Source organism: Bombina bombina, unplaced genomic scaffold, assembly GCF_027579735.1.
Source record: "Bombina bombina isolate aBomBom1 unplaced genomic scaffold, aBomBom1.pri scaffold_981, whole genome shotgun sequence".
Taxonomy (NCBI): Eukaryota; Metazoa; Chordata; class Amphibia; order Anura; family Bombinatoridae; genus Bombina; species Bombina bombina.
This window is the reverse complement of record NW_026511933.1, coordinates 59,015-79,248: the sequence shown is the minus strand read 5'-3', so window position 1 is coordinate 79,248 and position 20,234 is coordinate 59,015. Positions and strand designations below refer to the sequence as shown.

Below are 20,234 nucleotides of genomic sequence, written 5' to 3'. Positions count from 1 at the left end.
AGTATTGTGCCGCCTGCTATACTGTCTTGACCTCAGTCCTCTCTCAGTATTGTGCCGCCTGTTATACTGTCTGACCTCTAACCTCTCTTAGTATTGTGCCACCTGTTATACTGTCTGACCTCTGTCCTCTCTCCGTATTGTGCCGCCTGTTATACTGTCTGACCTCTGTCCTCTCTCAGTATTGTGCCACCTGTTATACTGTCTGACCTCTGTCTTCTCTCAGTATTGTGCCACCTGTTATACTGTCTGACCTCTGTCTTCTCTCAGTATTGTGCCGTCTGTTATACTGTCTGACCTCTGTCCTCTCTCAGTATTGTGCCCCCTGTTATACTGTCTGACCTCTGTCCTCTCTCAGTATTGTGCCGCCTGTTATACTGTCTGACCTCTGTCCTCTCTCAGTATTGTGCCCCCTGTTATACTGTCTGACCTCTGTCCTCTCTCAGTATTGTGCCGCCTGTTATACTGTCTGACCTCTAACCTCTGTCCTCTCTCAGTATTATGCCGCCTGTTATACTGTCTGACCTCTAACCTCTGTCCTCAGTATTATGCCGCCTGTCATACTGTCTGACCTCTAACCTCTGTCCTCTCTCTCAGTATTGTGCCGGCTATGAAGCGACTCTGCCTTGGACTCTGCACTATGGTCATTTACACCGTGCTGCAGCCGTACCTTCCTGATAACTACTTCCTGACTGAGGAGTACTTGGTGAGAAGAGTTGTATTGTGCATAGGAAGGGGCATCAAGTTGGTTCTTCAAATCATCTGTGTGTGCAGGGACACCAGTGACTGTGAATAGAGATTGTAGGATTGTCAAATACCAGGCACTGCAGGGAGGTATTTAATACTAAATAAATACCAGGCACTGCAGGGGGTATTTAATACTATATAAATACCAGGCACTGCAGGGGGTATTTAATACTATATAAATACCAGGCACTGCAGGGGGGTATTTAATACTAAATAAATACCAGGCACTGCAGGGGGTATTTAATACTATATAAATGCCAGGCACTGCAGGGGGGTATGTAATACTATATAAATACCAGGCACTGCAGGGAGGTATTTAATACTAAATAAATACCAGGCACTGCAGGGGGTATGTAATACTATATAAATACCAGGCACTGCAGGGGGGTATTTAATACTAAATAAATACCAGGCACTGCAGGGGGTATGTAATACTATATAAATACCAGGCACTGCAGGGGGGTATTTAATACTATATAAATACCAGGCACTGCAGGGGGGTATTTAATACTATATAAATACCAGGCACTGCAGGGGGGTATTTAATACTATATAAATACCAGGCACTGCAGGGGGGTATTTAATACTATATAAATACCAGGCACTGCAGGGGGGTATTTAATACTATATAAATACCAGGCACTGCAGGGGGGTATTTAATACTATATAAATACCAGGCACTGCAGGGGGGTATTTAATACTATATAAATACCAGGCACTGCAGGGGGTATTTCATACTATATAAATACCAGGCACTGCAGAGGGGGGGTATTTAATACTATATATAGTATTAAATTCCCCCCCTGCAGTGCCTGGTATTTATATAGTATTAAATACCCCCCCTGAAGTGCCTGGTATTTATAAACACCAGGCACTGCAGGGGAGTATTTAATACTATATAAATACCAGGCACTGCAGGGGGGTATTTAATACTATATAAATACCAGGCACTGCAGGGGGGGGGGGTATTTAATACTATATAAATACCAGGCACTGCAGGGGGGGTATTTAATACTATATAAATACCAGGCACTGCAGGGGGGTATTTAATACTATATTAATACCAGGCACTGCAGGGGGGTATTTAATACTATATTAATACCAGGCACTGCAGGGGGTATTTAATACTATATAAATACCAGGCACTGCAGAGGGGGGGTATTTAATACTATATATAGTATTAAATACCCCCCCCTGCAGTGCCTGGTATTTATATAGTATTAAATACCCCCCTGAAGTGCCTGGTATTTATAAACACCAGACACTGCAGGGGAGTATTTAATACTATATAAATACCAGGCACTGCAGGGGGGGTATTTAATACTATATAAATACCAGGCACTGCAGGGGGGGTAATTTAATACTATATAAATACCAGGCACTGCAGGGGGGGGGGGTATTTAATACTATATAAATACCAGGCACTGCAAGGGGGTATTTAATACTATATAAATAACAGACACTGCAGGGGGGTATTTAATACTATATAAATACCAGGCACTGCAGGGGGGTATTTAATACTATATAAATACCAGGCACTGTAGGGGGGGTATTTAATACTATATAAATACCAGTCACTGCAGGGGGGTATTTAATACTATATAAATACCAGGCACTGCAGGGGGGGGGGGTATTTAATACTATATAAATACCAGGCACTGCAGGGGGGGGTATTTAATACTATATAAATACCAGGCACTGCAGGGGGGTATTTAATACTATATAAATAACAGACACTGCAGGGGGGGTATGTAATACTATATAAATAACAGACACTGCAGGGGGTTATGTAATACTATATAAATAACAGACACTGCAGGGGGGTATGTAATACTAAATAAATAACAGACACTGCAGGGGGGTATTTAATACTATATACATACCAGGCACTGCAGGGGGGGGTATTTAATACTATATAAATACCAGGCACTGCAGGGGGGGTATTTAATACTATATAAATACCAGGCACTGCAGGGGGGTATTTAATACTATATAAATAACAGACACTGCAGGGGGGTATGTAATACTATATAAATAACAGACACTTCAGGGGGGGTATGTAATACTATATAAATAACAGACACTGCAGGGGGGTATGTAATACTATATAAATAACAGACACTGCAGGGGGGTATGTAATACTATATAAATAACAGACACTGCAGGGGGGTATGTAATACTATATAAATAACAGAAACTGCAGGGGGGTATTTAATACTATATAAATACCAGGCACTGCAGGGGGGTATTTAATACTATATAAATACCAGGCACTGTAGGGGGGGTATTTAATACTATATAAATACCAGTCACTGCAGGGGGGTATTTAATACTATATAAATACCAGGCACTGCAGGGGGGGGGTATTTAATACTATATAAATACCAGGCACTGCAGGGGGGGGGTATTTAATACTATATAAATACCAGGCACTGCAGGGGGGTATTTAATACTATATTAATACCAGGCACTGCAGGGGGGTATTTAATACTATATTAATACCAGGCACTGCAGGGGGTATTTAATACTATATAAATACCAGGCACTGCAGAGGGGGGGGTATTTAATACTATATATAGTATTAAATACCCCCCCTGCAGTGCCTGGTATTTATATAGTATTAAATACCCCCCTGAAGTGCCTAGTATTTATAAACACCAGGCACTGCAGGGGAGTATTTAATACTATATAAATACCAGGCACTGCAGGGGGGGTATTTAATACTATATAAATACCAGGCACTGCAGGGGGGGGTAATTTAATACTATATAAATACCAGGCACTGCAGGGGGGGGTATTTAATACTATATAAATACCAGGCACTGCAGGGGGGTATTTAATACTATATAAATAAGACACTGCAGGGGGGTATGTAATACTATATAAATAACAGGCACTGCAGGGGGGTATGTAATACTATATAAATAACAGACACTGCAGGGGGGTATTTAATACTATATAAATACCAGGCACTGCAGGTCGGTATTTAATACTATATAAATACCAGGCACTGTAGGGGGGGTATTTAATACTATATAAATACCAGTCACTGCAGGGGGGTATTTAATACATTTTAAATACCAGGCACTGCAGGGGGGGGGTATTTAATACTATATAAATACCAGGCACTGCAGGGGGGTATTTAATACTATATAAATAACAGACACTGCAGGGGGGGTATGTAATACTATATAAATAACAGACACTGCAGGGGGGTATGTAATACTATATAAATAACAGACACTGCAGGGGGGTATGTAATACTATATAAATAACAGACACTGCAGGGGGGTATGTAATATTATATAAATAAAAGACACTGCAGGGGGGTATGTAATACTATATAAATAACAGACACTGCAGGGGGGTATTTAATACTATATAAATACCAGGCACTGCAGGGGGGGGGGTATTTAATACTATATAAATACCAGGCACTGCAGGGGGGGTATTTAATACTATATAAATACCAGGCACTGCAGGGGGGTATTTAATACTATATAAATACCAGGCACTGCAGGGGGGTATTTAATACTATATAAATACCAGGCACTGCAGGGGGGTATGTAATACTATATAAATAACAGACACTGCAGGGGGGTATGTAATACTATATAAATAACAGACACTGCAGGGGGGGTATGTAATACTATATAAATAACAGACACTGCAGGGGGGTATGTAATACTATATAAATAACAGACACTGCAGGGGGGGGTATGTAATACTATATAAATAACAGACACTGCAGGGGGGTATGTAATACTATATAAATACCAGGCACTGCAGGGGGGTATGTAATACTATATAAATAACAGACACTGCAGGGGGGTATGTAATACTATATAAATAACAGACACTGCAGGGGGGTATGTAATACTATATAAATAACAGACACTGCAGGGGGATATGTAATACTATATAAATACCAGGCACTGCAGGGGGATATGTAATACTATATAAATAACAGACTTTCAGGGGGATATGTAATACTATATAAATAACAGACACTGCAGGGGGGTATGTAATACTATATAAATAACAGACACTGCAGGGGGGTATGTAATACTATATAAATAACAGACACTGCAGGGGGGGTATGTAATACTATATAAATAAAAGACACTGGGGGGTATGTAATACTATATAAATAACAGACACTGGGGGGTATGTAATACTATATAAATAACAGACACTGCAGGGGGGTATGTAATACTATATAAATAACAGACACTGCAGGGGGGTATGTAATACTATATAAATAACAGACTTTCAGGGGGGTATGTAATACTATATAAATAACAGACTTTCAGGGGGATATGTAATACTATATAAATAACAGACACTGCAGGGGGGATGTAATACTATATAAATAACAGACACTGCAGGGGGGATGTAATACTATATAAATAACAGACACTGCAGGGGGGTATGTAATACTATATAAATAACAGACACTGCAGGGGGGTATGTAATACTATATAAATAACAGACACTGCAGGGGGGTATGTAATACTATATAAATAACAGACTTTCAGGGGGGTATGTAATACTATATAAATAACAGACTTTCAGGGGGATATGTAATACTATATAAATAACAGACCCTGCAGGGGGGATGTAATACTATATAAATAACAGACACTGCAGGGGGGTATGTAATACTATATAAATAACAGACACTGCAGGGGGGTATGTAATACTATATAAATAACAGACACTGCAGGGGGATATGTAATACTATATAAATACCAGGCACTGCAGGGGGATATGTAATACTATATAAATAACAGACACTGCAGGGGGATATGTAATACTATATAAATACCAGGCACTGCAGGGGGATATGTAATACTATATAAATAACAGACACTGCAGGGGGATATGTAATACTATATAAATAACAGACTTTCAGGGGGATATGTAATACTATATAAATAACAGACACTGCAGGGGGGTATGTAATACTATATAAATAACAGACACTGCAGGGGGTATGTAATACTATATAAATAACAGACACTGCAGGGGGATATGTAATACTATATAAATAACAGACACTGCAGGGGGATATGTAATACTATATAAATACCAGGCACTGCAGGGGGATATGTAATACTATATAAATAACAGACACTGCAGGGGGATATGTAATACTATATAAATAACAGACACTGCAGGGGGGTATGTAATACTATATAAATAACAGACACTGCAGGGGGGTATGTAATACTATATAAATAACAGACACTGCAGGGGGATATGTAATACTATATAAATAACAGACACTGCAGGGGGGTATGTAATACTATATAAATAACAGACACTGCAGGGGGATATGTAATACTATATAAATACCAGGCACTGCAGGGGGATATGTAATACTATATAAATAACAGACACTGCAGGGGGATATGTAATACTATATAAATAACAGACACTGCAGGGGGGTATGTAATAATTGTCTCTTTTTCAGAGCCAGCCTTTTTGGTACCGCTGTGTGTACATCACAATTTGGGGCAAAGTGATGCTGTACAAATATGTCACATGCTGGCTGGTGACGGTGAGTGTGCGGGGGTATATTGTCAGTGGTTGGGCTCAGGGATTTATGGTCACCTGGTTAGATGCTTCTGTTGGAGGTGTGTAGCTGAGTAAATGATGACAGACGATTGTGTAAGTAGTCAGCAGTGATAGAAAGTGATTGTGGTTTTATAAAGTTTAGAGACTATGTCTGGTTGATAGTGTTGCTGTAGGGGGACACAATGTATGGTAGTAGCCAGATGTATATTTCTTTCATATAGGTGGCGAGAGTCCACGAGCTTGTTACTGATGGGATATACATTCCTACCTGGAGGAGGCAATGTTTCCCAAACCTCAAATGCCTATAAATACCCTGCCCACCTCAATCATACCTCAGTTTTAAAACTTAGCCTCCTTAGGAGGTGGTAAAGCATGATGTGCTTGATTTCTGCAGTGAAAGGCGCTTCTAAGCATATTGAAGCCCATTCCTCTCTCAGTACAGTGTTTGTCTGAGGGATGTGACGGCGCCTGATGATGTCATGTTGTCACCTATGGGAAAGCTTTTCATAAGGCTCTCTGTAAATCGGTCTCAGGGATTCATCTGCTGCCTCCCTTTATAGGTTGACAATATACTCCTCTACCATTACCTCTGCTGATTTAGCTGTCTGCTATATACTCCTCTACCATTACCTCTGCTGATATGTTTCAGTACTGGTTTAGCTGTCTGCTATATACTCCTGTACCATTACCTCTGCTGATATGTTTCAGTACTGGTTTAGCTGTCTGCTATAAACTCTTGTACCATTACCTCTGCTGATATGTTTCAGTACTGGTTTAGCTGTCTGCTATAAACTCTTGTACCATTACCTCTGCTGATATGTTTCAGTACTGGTTTAGCTGTCTGCTATATACTCTTGTACCATTACCTCTGCTGATATGTTTCAGTATTGGTTTAGCTGTCTGCTATATACTCTTGTACCATTACCTCTGCTGATACGTTTCAGTACTGGTTTAGCTGTCTGCTATATACTCTTGTACCATTACCTCTGCTGATATGTTTCAGTACTGGTTTAGCTGTCTGCTATATACTCCTGTACCATTACCTCTGCTGATATGTTTCAGTACTGATTTAGCTGTCTGCTATATACTCTTGTACCATTACCTCTGCTGATATGTTTCAGTACTGGTTTAGCTGTCTGCTATATACTCTTGTACCATTACCTCTGCTGATATGTTTCACTACTGGTTTAGCTGTCTGCTATATACTCTTGTACCATTACCTCTGCTGATATGTTTCAGTACTGGTTTGGCTGTCTGCTATATACTCTTGTACCATTACCTCTGCTGATATGTTTCAGTACTGGTTTAGCTGTCTGCTATATACTCTTGTACCATTACCTCTGCTGATATGTTTCACTACTGGTTTAGCTGTCTGCTATATACTCTTGTACCATTACCTCTGCTGATATGTTTCAGTACTGGTTTAGCTGTCTGCTATATACTCCTGTACCATTACCTCTGCTGATATGTTTCACTACTGGTTTAGCTGTCTGCTATATACTCCTGTACCATTACCTCTGCTGATATGTTTCAGTACTAGTTTAGCTGTCTGCTATATACTCTTGTACCATTACCTCTGCTGATATGTTTCACTACTGGTTTAGCTGTCTGCTATATACTCTTGTACCATTACCTCTGCTGATATGTTTCAGTACTGGTTTAGCTGTCTGCTATATACTCTTGTACCATTACCTCTGCTGATATGTTTCAGTACTGGTTTAGCTGTCTGCTATATACTCCTGTACCATTACCTCTGCTGATATGTTTCAGTACTGGTTTAGCTGTCTGCTATATACTCTTGTACCATTACCTCTGCTGATATGTTTCAGTACTGGTTTAGCTGTCTGCTATATACTCTTGTACCATTACCTCTGCTGATACGTTTCACTACTGGTTTAGCTGTCTGCTATATACACTTGTACCATTACCTCTGCTGATATGTTTCAGTACTGGTTTAGCTGTCTGCTATATACTCGTGTACCATTACCTCTGCTGATATGTTTCAGTACTGGTTTAGCTGTCTGCTATATACTCCTCTACCATTACCTCTGCTGATACGTTTCAGTACTGGTTTAGCTGTCTGCTATATACACTTGTACCATTACCTCTGCTGATATGTTTCAGTACTGGTTTAGCTGTCTGCTATATACTCGTGTACCATTACCTCTGCTGATATGTTTCAGTACTGGTTTAGCTGTCTGCTATATACTCCTCTACCATTACCTCTGCTGATACGTTTCAGTACTGGTTTAGCTGTCTGCTATATACACTTGTACCATTACCTCTGCTGATATGTTTCAGTACTGGTTTAGCTGTCTGCTATATACTCTTGTACCATTACATCTGCTGATATGTTTCAGTACTGGTTTAGCTGTCTGCTATATACTCTTGTACCATTACCTCTGCTGATATGTTTCAGTACTGGTTTAGCTGTCTGCTATATACTCCTGTACCATTACCTCTGCTGATATGTTTCAGTACTGGTTTAGCTGTCTGCTATATACTCCTGTACCATTACCTCTGCTGATGAGTTTCAGTACTGGTTTAGCTGTCTGCTATATACTCCTGTACCATTACCTCTGCTGATATGTTTCAGTACTGGTTTAGCTGTATGCTATATACTCTTGTACCATTACCTCTGCTGATATGTTTCAGTACTGGTTTAGCTGTCTGCTATATACTCCTGTACCATTACCTCTGCTGATGAGTTTCAGTACTGGTTTAGCTGTCTGCTATATACTCCTGTACCATTACCTCTGCTGATATGTTTCAGTACTGGTTTAGCTGTCTGCTATATACTCTTGTACCATTACCTCTGCTGATATGTTTCAGTACTGGTTTAGCTGTCTGCTATATACTCTTGTACCATTACCTCTGCTGATATGTTTCAGTACTGGTTTAGCTGTCTGCTATATACTCCTGTACCATTACCTCTGCTGATGTGTTTCAGTACTGCTTTAGCTGTCTGCTATATACTCCTGTACCATTACCTCTGCTGATATGTTTCAGTACTGGTTTAGCTGTCTGCTATATACTCTTGTACCATTACCTCTGCTGATATGTTTAAGTACTGGTTTAGCTGTCTGCTATATACTCTTGTACCATTACCTCTGCTGATACGTTTCAGTACTGGTTTAGCTGTCTGCTATATACTCTTGTACTATTACATCTGCTGATATGTTTCAGTATTGGTTTAGCTGTCTGCTATATACACTTGTACCATTACCTCTGCTGATATGTTTCAGTACTGGTTTAGCTGTCTGCTATATACTCTTGTACCATTACCTCTGCTGATATGTTTCAGTACTGGTTTAGCTGTCTGCTATATACTCTTGTACCATTACCTCTGCTGATATGTTTCAGTACTGGTTTAGCTGTCTGCTATATACTCTTGTACCATTACCTCTGCTGATATGTTTCAGTACTGGTTTAGCTGTCTGCTATATACTCTTATACCATTACCTCTGCTGATATGTTTCAGTACTGGTTTAGCTGTCTGCTATATACTCTTGTACCATTACCTCTGCTGATCTGTTTCAGTACTGGTTTACCTGTCTGCTATATACTCTTGTACCATTACCTCTGCTGATATGTTTCACTACTGGTTTAGCTGTCTGCTATATACTCTTGTACCATTACCTCTGCTGATATGTTTCAGTACTGGTTTAGCTGTCTGCTATATACTCTTGTACCATTACCTCTGCTGATATGTTTCAGTACTGGTTTAGCTGTCTGCTATATACTCTTGTACCATTACCTCTGCTGATATGTTTCAGTACTGCTTTAGCTGTCTGCTATATACTCTTGTACCATTACCTCTGCTGATATGTTTCAGTACTGCTTTAGCTGTCTGCTATATACTCTTGTACCATTACCTCTGCTGATATGTTTCACTACTGGTTTAGCTGTCTGCTATATACTCCTCTACCATTACCTCTGCTGATACGTTTCAGTACTGGTTTAGCTGTCTGCTATATACTCGTGTACCATTACCTCTGCTGATATGTTTCAGTACTGGTTTAGCTGTCTGCTATATACTCTTGTACCATTACCTCTGCTGATACGTTTCAGTACTGGTTTAGCTGTCTGCTATATACTCTTGTACCATTACCTCTGCTGATACGTTTCAGTACTGGTTTAGCTGTCTGCTATATACTCTTGTACCATTACCTCTGCTGATATGTTTCAGTACTGGTTTAGCTGTCTGCTATATACTCTTGTACCATTACCTCTGCTGATATGTTTCAGTACTGGTTTAGCTGTCTGCTATATACTCTTGAACCATTACCTCTGCTGATATGTTTCAGTACTGGTTTAGCTGTCTGCTATATACTCTTGTACCATTACCTCTGCTGATATGTTTCAGTACTGGTTTAGCTGTCTGCTATATACTCTTGTACCATTACCTCTGCTGATACGTTTCAGTACTGGTTTAGTTGTCTGCTATATACTCTTGTACCATTACCTCTGCTGATATGTTTCAGTACTGGTTTAGCTGTCTGCTATATACTCTTGTACCATTACCTCTGCTGATATGTTTCAGTACTGGTTTAGCTGTCTGCTATATACTCTTGTACCATTACCTCTGCTGATATTTTTCAGTACTGGTTTAGCTGTCTGCTATATACTCTTGTACCATTACCTCTGCTGATACGTTTCAGTACTGGTTTAGCTGTCTGCTATATACTCTTGTACCATTACCTCTGCTGATACTTTTCAGTACTGGTTTAGCTGTCTGCTATATACTCTTGTACCATTACCTCTGCTGATATGTTTCAGTACTGGTTTAGCTGTCTGCTATATACTCTTGTACCATTACCTCTGCTGATATGTTTCAGTACTGGTTTAGCTGTCTGCTATATACTCCTGTACCATTACCTCTGCTGATCTGTTTCAGTACTGGTTTAGTTGTCTGCTATATACTCTTGTACCATTACCTCTGCTGATACGTTTCAGTACTGGTTTAGCTGTCTGCTATATACTCGTGTACCATTACCTCTGCTGATATGTTTCAGTACTGGTTAGCTGTCTGCTATGTACTCTTGTACCATTACCTCTGCAGATATGTTTCACTACTGGTTTAGCTGTCTGCTATATACTCCTGTACCATTACCTCTGCTGATACGTTTCAGTACTGGTTTAGCTGTCTGCTATATACTCATGTAACATTACCTCTGCTGATACGTTTCAGTACTGGTTTAGCTGTCTGCTATATACTCCTCTACCATTACCTCTGCTGATATGTTTCAGTACTGGTTTAGCTGTCTGCTATATACTCTTGTACCATTACCTCTGCTGATACGTTTCAGTACTGGTTTAGCTGTCTGCTATATACTCGTGTACCATTACCTCTGCTGATATGTTTCAGTACTGGTTTAGCTGTCTGCTATATACTCCTCTACCATTACCTCTGCTGATATGTTTCAGTACTGGTTTAGCTGTCTGCTATATACTCTTGTACCATTACCTCTGCTGATATGTTTCAGTACTGGTTTAGCTGTCTGCTATATACTCTTGTACCATTACCTCTGCTGATATGTTTCAGTACTGGTTTAGCTGTCTGCTATATACTCTTGTACCATTACCTCTGCTGATATGTCTCTGTACTGGTTTGGCTGTCTGCTATATGTGGATGGGTGTCTTAAACGGTAAGTATGACATTTTATCTTTTAAAAAAAAGACACCCTCGGCTATGAATTGGGCACTTTTCTTCTTAATATAAGGAGAGTCCACGGCTTCATTCCTTACTGTTTGGAAATACTGAACCTGGCCACCAGGAGGAGCCAAAGACTTAAATTCCTCTCCCACTTCCCCTTTCCCCCAGTCATTCTTTGCCTTTCGTCACAGGAGGATGGCAGAGAAGTGTCAGAAGATTTCGGAGTTGTTTCTCAGGAGGGGTATCTGCCCTTCGATATGGAACTGGAGTTTTAAGTAGTCTTGTCAGCCTCTCAGTGAGAGCATTGACAAAAGAGTCTGGAGATGCAGGGAGAGTCTTCCTGCGAACCCATGCAGACTGCCTGCTAACAGCTCATTAAGCAATCAGTGTTGACGAGTTTCACTGTCTGCTTTCTTCACTCAAGTCGATGTCAGGAGCGATGCTACAAGACTGTCACACTTGAGAGGCTGTGTTTCTGTTCCACAGCACAGATTCTGGTAAAATAGTTTACATTTTTACTTATGTGGAAAACGCTGAAGACAGGGTCACAGTGTGACTCCTTTTATCTTTATAGAATCATGGGTTAATATCTCCTGAGGGAGGTTATTGAACAGTGGGGATTAATCAAATGTAATACTTTGATTTCTTTTTTATGTAATTAGCAAGAGTCCATGAGCTAGTGACGTATGGGATATACATTCCTACCAGGAGAGGTAAAGTTTCCCAAACCTCAAAATGCCTATAAATACACCCCTCACCACACCCACAAATCAGTTTTACAAACTTTGCCTCCTATGGAGGTGGTGAAGTAAGTTTGTGCTAAGATTTCTACGTTGGTATGCGCTTCTCAGCAGGCTGAAGCCCGATTCCTCTCAGAGTGCAGTGTTTGTCAGAGGGATGTGAAGGGAGTATCACCTATTGATTTTATGGTTTTCCTCGCAGGAAATCTTTTCAAGGGTTCTCTGTTATCGGTCATAGGGATTCATCTCCTACCTCCCTTTTCAGATTGACAATATACTCTTATACCATTACCTCTGCTGATATCTTTCAGTACTGTTTCTCATCCTCCTACCCATTTAGATTGTAAGTTCCTACGGGAACAGGGCTCCCAATTCCCCCTGTATTTATTTGTTAAATTTTGTCTGGTGTCTCATATTGTACTGTCCTTTTACCTTTGTTACCCATGGACAGCGCTGCGGAATCTGTTGGTGCTTTATAAAGAAAGAATAATAATACTGGTTTGGCTATCTGCTATATGTGGATGGGTGTCTTTCGGTAAGTATGTATCATTATTTTAAGACAGTCTCAGCTATGGTTTGGGGCTTTATGTATTAATGTAAAGTTTCTTTCTAATGAGTCCACGGATCATCACAATTACTTTTGGGAATATCACTCCTTGCCAGCAGGAGGAGGCAAAGAGCACCACAGCAAAGCTGTTAAATATCACTCCCTTACCCACAACCCTAGTCATTCTCTTTGCCTATTGCAAGGAGGTGGTAAAGTTTAGGTGTCTGAAAGAAGTTTCTTCTATCAAGAGTTTATTTTCAAGCAGGGCAGGTTTGCTCTGTCTTCCTGAGGGTTTAGCCGTAGTCCATGTCAGTCTCTTCAGTAGGGCAGTTGTGGCTTTTAAGCATTTGGTAACTTGTGGGGCATAATCCTTACTGCGCCTCCCAATTTGTTGTTGCTGCCCTTTCTTCGGAAGTCTGTTTAGGTTTAATAAGCCTTCCTTTTTTTCCACAGGTCCATGAGAGGGTGGAGGTCTCTCAAACCAGGTGTGCTGCCCTGCTGCCGGGCAGGTGTAATTTCTGTGGGGATTCAGGAATTAGGCACTTGTGGCTCAGTTTTTTTTTGTATGGGCTAAGGCTGCTGCTGGAGATATTAAGGCAGCGTGCGTTTAGACATGTTTCTTTTTTGGCAGCGTGTGTTTACCGTTTGTGCGGCTTTGAGAGGGTAGTCCCGTTGCTGGCTTGTTTGTAATGGCGGCCGGGTTTGTTGCTTGTTTAGGGAGACGCACACGACTAGGGCAGGCTTTTGCCATGGCGACAAGTAGTTTGCGCGCCTTTCCGGTTTCTTTCCATTTGGAGTTCAGGATCGGCTTGTGGTCACGCTGCTAAGCGCGCTTGTGTTGCGGTCTGGGAGTCACTGTTGAGCTTTCCTCTCCGGTTGGCAGGGTAAGTAGGCAAAAAGTGCTGAGGTGAGGGGTTGCCTGAGATTGTTATAAACTTTTGCAGTTTTGTTTTGAAAAAAGTCTGCTGTTATAAGCGTTTTATTATTTAAAGGAGCAGTAACGTTTTTTGTGCATTATTACTGCTGTTGCTTATAGAATTTTTTGTTGGAGATTTGCAGGGGCACTAACTTTTTGGAGTTTTAGATGCTGCTGTTGAAAAATATTATTGCCTTTTCAAATTTAAAGTGACAGTTACGTTTTTTTGTGCAAATTAAAGCAGCTTTTTTTCTTTAATTGTTGAGTTTTTGGTTGGAGATGGACCAAGTGGCCCTGCAAAACATTACCTGTAGCCTGTGGAACCACCAGTCCCTTTTTGTCCCTATTGATAGAGCTTTACATTACAGGGATAGACTTTTTGTCCCTATTGATAGAGCTTTACATTACAGGGATATACTTTTTTATTCTGAGCCACCATTAGCTAAGGCGGACGCTGTTCAGGGGTCTCCTGTTCAAGAGATGCCGCTGCTTTCTCCTCACTTTGTTGTCCGCACAGGCAGTGCCCTGCGCTTCATCTCAAACTCCGGTTGGGGTTACATTACAAGATATTGCTACCCAGATATCTTCTGCGGTAACAGATGCACTTTCTGCTTTTCCTGTATTACAGGGACAGCGCAAGAGGAAATTTAAGGAGTCGGGGAGTAGGGATTCTGATTCAGTTGCGTCTATTCCGAAGGTTTCCTCTGAGGAGGAGGATTCTTCGGATTCAGATAGTTTCTCCTTCCTCTGATACTGAAGTTGTATCCTTCAGGTTTAAGCTAGAACACCTTTGTGTGTTACTTAAGGAGGTTTTGGCTACTTTGGATGACTCTGACTTGTCTGTTATTGTCATTCCTAAGAAATATACAGATACACGACATGCAAGAACAAAATACCTGACCGTTATCTATAAGAGGCGCCAAAGTTGAGCAATTGTAAGATAAATAATGAATAAAATAATAAACAAATGATTTATATTTTTTTTAAATGATATACCTTTAACAAAGGTGATATAAATAAATAAATAAAATGATGTGTCTTGGCCGGTTATGTAGTCTGTCTAGTAGTAGATCTAATAGGCTAAAAAATATAAGAAATAAAATAATCTTAATACAATAACCGGTATAATAATATCACTAGGCTTAATATAGTAACCGATATCTCAAAAAAGTGATAGCTATCAGTATACAGTATTGATATCACAAGTATTGCCAAAATGTGTAGAGAATAAATACATGACACATATGTTTCACAATAAACAAATGACGAGTGGAATAAAATATCAAAATGTAATGAAGATAGATAAAAAGTCCTGAGGGAGAGATTTATCATAAAGAGAGAATTCCAAAATCCTCAGGCAGCTCCTGCAATGTGCAGTGCAGGCAAGCTGAGACCAAAGAGTCGCCCGGCAGACTCCTAGGCAACTGGAACTAGTAAGGTCCTTGTCCCACCAGAGAAAATCCAGGGATAAAGGGTAGTTCCCACAGGGTGTCTCACACACCGGTCAGAGGAGGAAGCCAATACTCTCCTGGGCACAATGGCAGATGTATGGATACCACAGAGTTAGCAACAATGTTGTAAATCCGACAGATGAAAGATAAAAGTGCAGCAGCAAAGTCACAAATATTAAAAAGTTAAAAACATCAGCAACGCGTTTCTCCATGTCACAGCACGGTTTCATCAGGCTGTACAAACATTCACAAAGCTGCTACACTTATAACTAGTGATATCCAATCAGCATATGCGAGGGTTCCACACCCACAAATTACACAGCTGTTCAGAGTGTAATTCATCACAAAAACCCAGTTTTACGTAATATACAGGGAGAGTCCCAATTGTTCAGGGGTTAGTATATCCTACAGGACAACAGAATAATATCACTCATTATTATATAGTGTCTATATTGATAAGAGCACTATTGTTAAAAATTTAGAAAATAAAAAGGGGTGGTGATGGTTAACGCCATCTCTTAGGATGTCCAATCATGTATAGGGGGTGTAGGCTGAATCATAGGATACAACATGTCCTTAAATCAAGATTGTTCCTAATCGTTAAGTAGATATATATCAAAATAGTGAAAAACACATATTGCGCATTATACTCCACAGGTCAAAAGATAATAATAATAAAGCATATATAGAACCATTGTATCAAAATAAAGCTAATGTTTAGCTATTATGTGCGTTAGGTTATGATGAAAGCGTGGCTAACCATGTAAACATAGCAATAGGGAACATGTGTGGCAGAGAATATACCCAATAAATGAAGCCTAAAATATATACACGTAAAGATATGGTTATATCTAGATGAGAGTGTTGTTTACAACCGTGTGTATTACTATGTAAATATAACATAACAGATGACATGAGGAGTGGGCGTGACAAAGGGCGTGTTCATTTGGAGTCAACTACCATACTAATGCGATAGAAAGAGACGGTTCAATAGGTATCAGGAATCCACAACGTCTCTATACAAATACCACCTAAATCAAAATAAAGTGCAAAAAGAATAATCAGCCGGTATAATGAATAATATAAAATATATAGGGGGAGTAGACTAAGTGCTAAAGACGTCTTAATGATAATTAACCAATGTGATAGGGAGTGCAGAAGTGGTGAGGAGCTTAAGATAAAGCACAGACCAATGAGAAGGAGAAGGGGCGTGGGGAGCAAATTATAAACTATTACAGCTGTGTCACATGACACCCATAGCAACAATAATAAATAGAGGTCGGTAACTCGATGAGCCAATATGACAACTTGATATAAGATACCAACACGTGATAATGAATGTGATAGAGGAATGATACTTAATCGGTAGAACTAAATAATGCAAATAAAACTCAAAATATGATAATTAGGGAATAAGAAATTAAATATTAAACAAACAAGGCAGCAATTAAAAATATAATAATAATGATATATAGGCATATCAGTGAAAAAGATATCACATCTAACTAATGGTATCCAACCCAAATACCCATATTCGGGGTACAGGGTAGAGTCAAAGGATTCCTAACGGGGTGTCAGTGTAGAAAAAAGGACTCAATAAAAGTGCATATAAAGACATTGGTAGATGAAAATATATACACTAGTGTGAATATATATATAAAAATAAAAAATGGAAAAGAGACTGCCAAGAGTGTAAAGTGGGCGGTGTCAGGGTGATGTAGGTCAAATTAGGAAGGTGACCAGTGAATAATTAATTCAAAAGTGGCTGAAAGTAAACGATAATGCATCAAGGGCCTGTGAGCAGACAAAGAGGCATCCTCACTAAAGGAGAGGGAACATTACTAGGGAAAGAGAGTAGATCTATGGGGTTAAAAAGGCAGCCAAATCCATATTCATATTGAGACCAGAGGGAAACAAAGTTTTCAGTTTGTATATCCAATATGTTTCCCTCTGTCTCAATCTGTTGAATCTATTGTAAAGATGAGATGGAGGGATGAATTCAATAGGACAAATGTTGAAAGTAATGAGAACACCATTCAAGTTATTCTTCATATTTCTAAAGTGTTTGTTCCATCTATTTCTAATTAATCTGCACGTACGGCCCACATATTGGACCCCACAAAACTTGCAGGTTAACAGATAAACATATGTAGATGTGCATGACAAATTTTGATGGATCATAAACTTTTTATTTGTGGTATGGGAAGAGAAGGAATTGCAACCGGGATTAATACATTTGCACATATTGCCATTTTTAAGATTGTACTTGGCTACCCCTTTTCTAGTAGTAAGTTTATTATGGGGTAATGTGCAAAAATCAGTGGGTTTTTTACTAATTTGTTGTGGTGACTTCTATCACTGGTTTTATGAACCACCACCTTACTAGGTGCCAGATATTTTTTTAATGTAGGTGCTCTCTTAAATACACATCTAGGTTCAGGTGCTAATAATTTACCAAGTATAGGATCCCTACATAGCAGTCCCCAATGTTTTTTGATGATAAGTTTAATTCTCATATGGTTTACACTGTACTGGGTAATAAAGGTGGAATTAGCTTGATAGTCCTTATTAATATTATTTTTGACCTTTGGTCTAAAATAGGATCTTCTATCGTCAGTTTGTATGCGTTCATATGCAGCATTGATAACAAGTTCAGGGTATCCTTTTTCAATAAAGCGATTCTTAAGAATTATACTCTGTTGTTCATAATCATTCAGAAGACTACAGTTTCTGCGTATTCTTTTAAACTGTCCATATGGTATATTGTTTTTCCAGGATTTAGGATGATTGCTCTTATAATTAAGATAACTATTACAATCAACGGTCTTAAAATGGGTAGTGGTAATAATTCTGTTATCCATAGAAAAGAACAAACATGGATCCAAGAACACTATGGACCTCTCCTCGATATTACTTGAAAAGGTCAGACCCATATTGTTAGAATTAAGGTGTGTAACAAAAGATTCAGCAGAACTTATATCCCCCTTCCATAAAAACAGCAGGTCATCAATATCCTATATTATAAAAGGCAAGTGTTTGTCTGAAGCCGTCATGCGCAGTACAGACAAACACTTGGCCTTAGAAAGCGCACAGCTGATCGCACGCGCACCCCTGCAAGTGAAAATAGCAGCGCGAGGACCGGGCAAGTGAAAGAGCACAGCTGATCGCACGCGCACCCCTGCAGGTGAAGACAGCAGCGCGAGGACCGGCAAGTGAAGGCGCACAGCTGATCAGACGCGCAGGACTGGGCAAGGAGAGAGAGAGAGAATAACACGGCCAGTGTGAACGGGCTTTAGGACTAGTATCTGCCATAGAAGACCAGGTTCGCCTGATATGCAGAGCCGTAAATGTAATGATCTTCAAAACTGACCATAAAAAAATTGGCAAAGCTCGGGGTGAACCTCGTCCCCATGGAAGAGTACCCTTAAGTTGTAAATAATATTCAGCTTGAAAAACAAAATAATTGTGTTGTAGTATAAAAGCAATTAATTGTAAAATAAATTATTTCTGTAAATCAGGGATATAAAAGTCACCTGTCAGATATTTAGAGATAGCATTGAGACCCCATTTGTGTTGTATATTCGACTGTAAAGAGTGTACACACATGAGAGCCATATAAAAATCTTTGTGTATAACATAATTATCCAATTTTTGGATCAAATTAGGAGAATCTTTTATATACGAGTCTAAAGTGAGTACATACCGTTGTAAAAAACAGTCCACATATGCTGGCACATTGTCAGTTAAACTGCCAATACCCGCGATATTGGGTCTACCAGGGGGGCATTGTGCATTCTTAGGTAGGTTATAATAGAATGTACAATTAGGTTTGATAGGGATTAGGTAATCTCTTTCTGCCTTTGATAAAATACCTTCTTGGTACCCAAAGTTAACAATCCCTAAAAGTGTTTTTAGATATTTATCTGTGGGGTCTGATGATAGTTTTTGATAATAGTCCCTGTCTCCAAGTATTTTATAGGCTTCTGTTAAATAGGGAGATCCTGTAATATGATCCCTTTCCCCTTATCTGCCTGGCATATCACTAGCATTCCTTTCTTTAGCATTAAGGTTAGATTTAATGCAATGTAGGTTTTTTGGGAGTCTTTCTAGATCTTCTAATATATATTCCTTAAATACATTAAGATATGTGTTGTTGCTAAGAATAGGATATAAGTTCAATTTGGGATTCAAATGAGAGTGAACAAAATCATCCAATAGATGGTCTGTTAGGTTTTCTGGCTCATGATAAATTATATTAGAGGATAATCTAGTAGGGGTTATATTTATATTTATTTCAACCGGCAGCGGCTGTTGCCTCGGTTGCTGGAGCTGCGGCCTACTGGTGTGACTCCTTAGCATATTTGATCGAGGTGGAGGGTCCCCTTGATGTTATCCAAGAAATAATTAAAGCTTTGAGAATTGCTAATTCTTTTATCTGTGATGCAAACATGCAGATTATTCGCCTGAATGCTAAAATCTCTGGTTTCTCAGTAGAGACACGTTGGGCGCTTTGGCTGAAGTCCTGGTCTGCGGACATGACTTCCAAGTCTAGACTACTTTCCCTCCTCTTTAAGGGAAATATTTTATTTGGTCCAGGCCT

General features: G+C 39.6%; 1 protein-coding gene across 1 annotated transcript in view; it reads left to right on the top strand.

Annotated features, from left to right (window-relative positions):
* LOC128644018 (lysophospholipid acyltransferase 5) overlaps nt 1-20,234 on the top strand; it is a gene marked incomplete at its 3' end in the record, with an annotated part of 90,185 nt that overhangs the window by 31,493 nt on the left and 38,458 nt on the right. Inside the window, 2 exon segments of the mRNA XM_053696781.1 lie at nt 595-703; nt 6,221-6,307. Coding sequence (XP_053552756.1) covers nt 595-703; nt 6,221-6,307 — 196 coding nt within the window.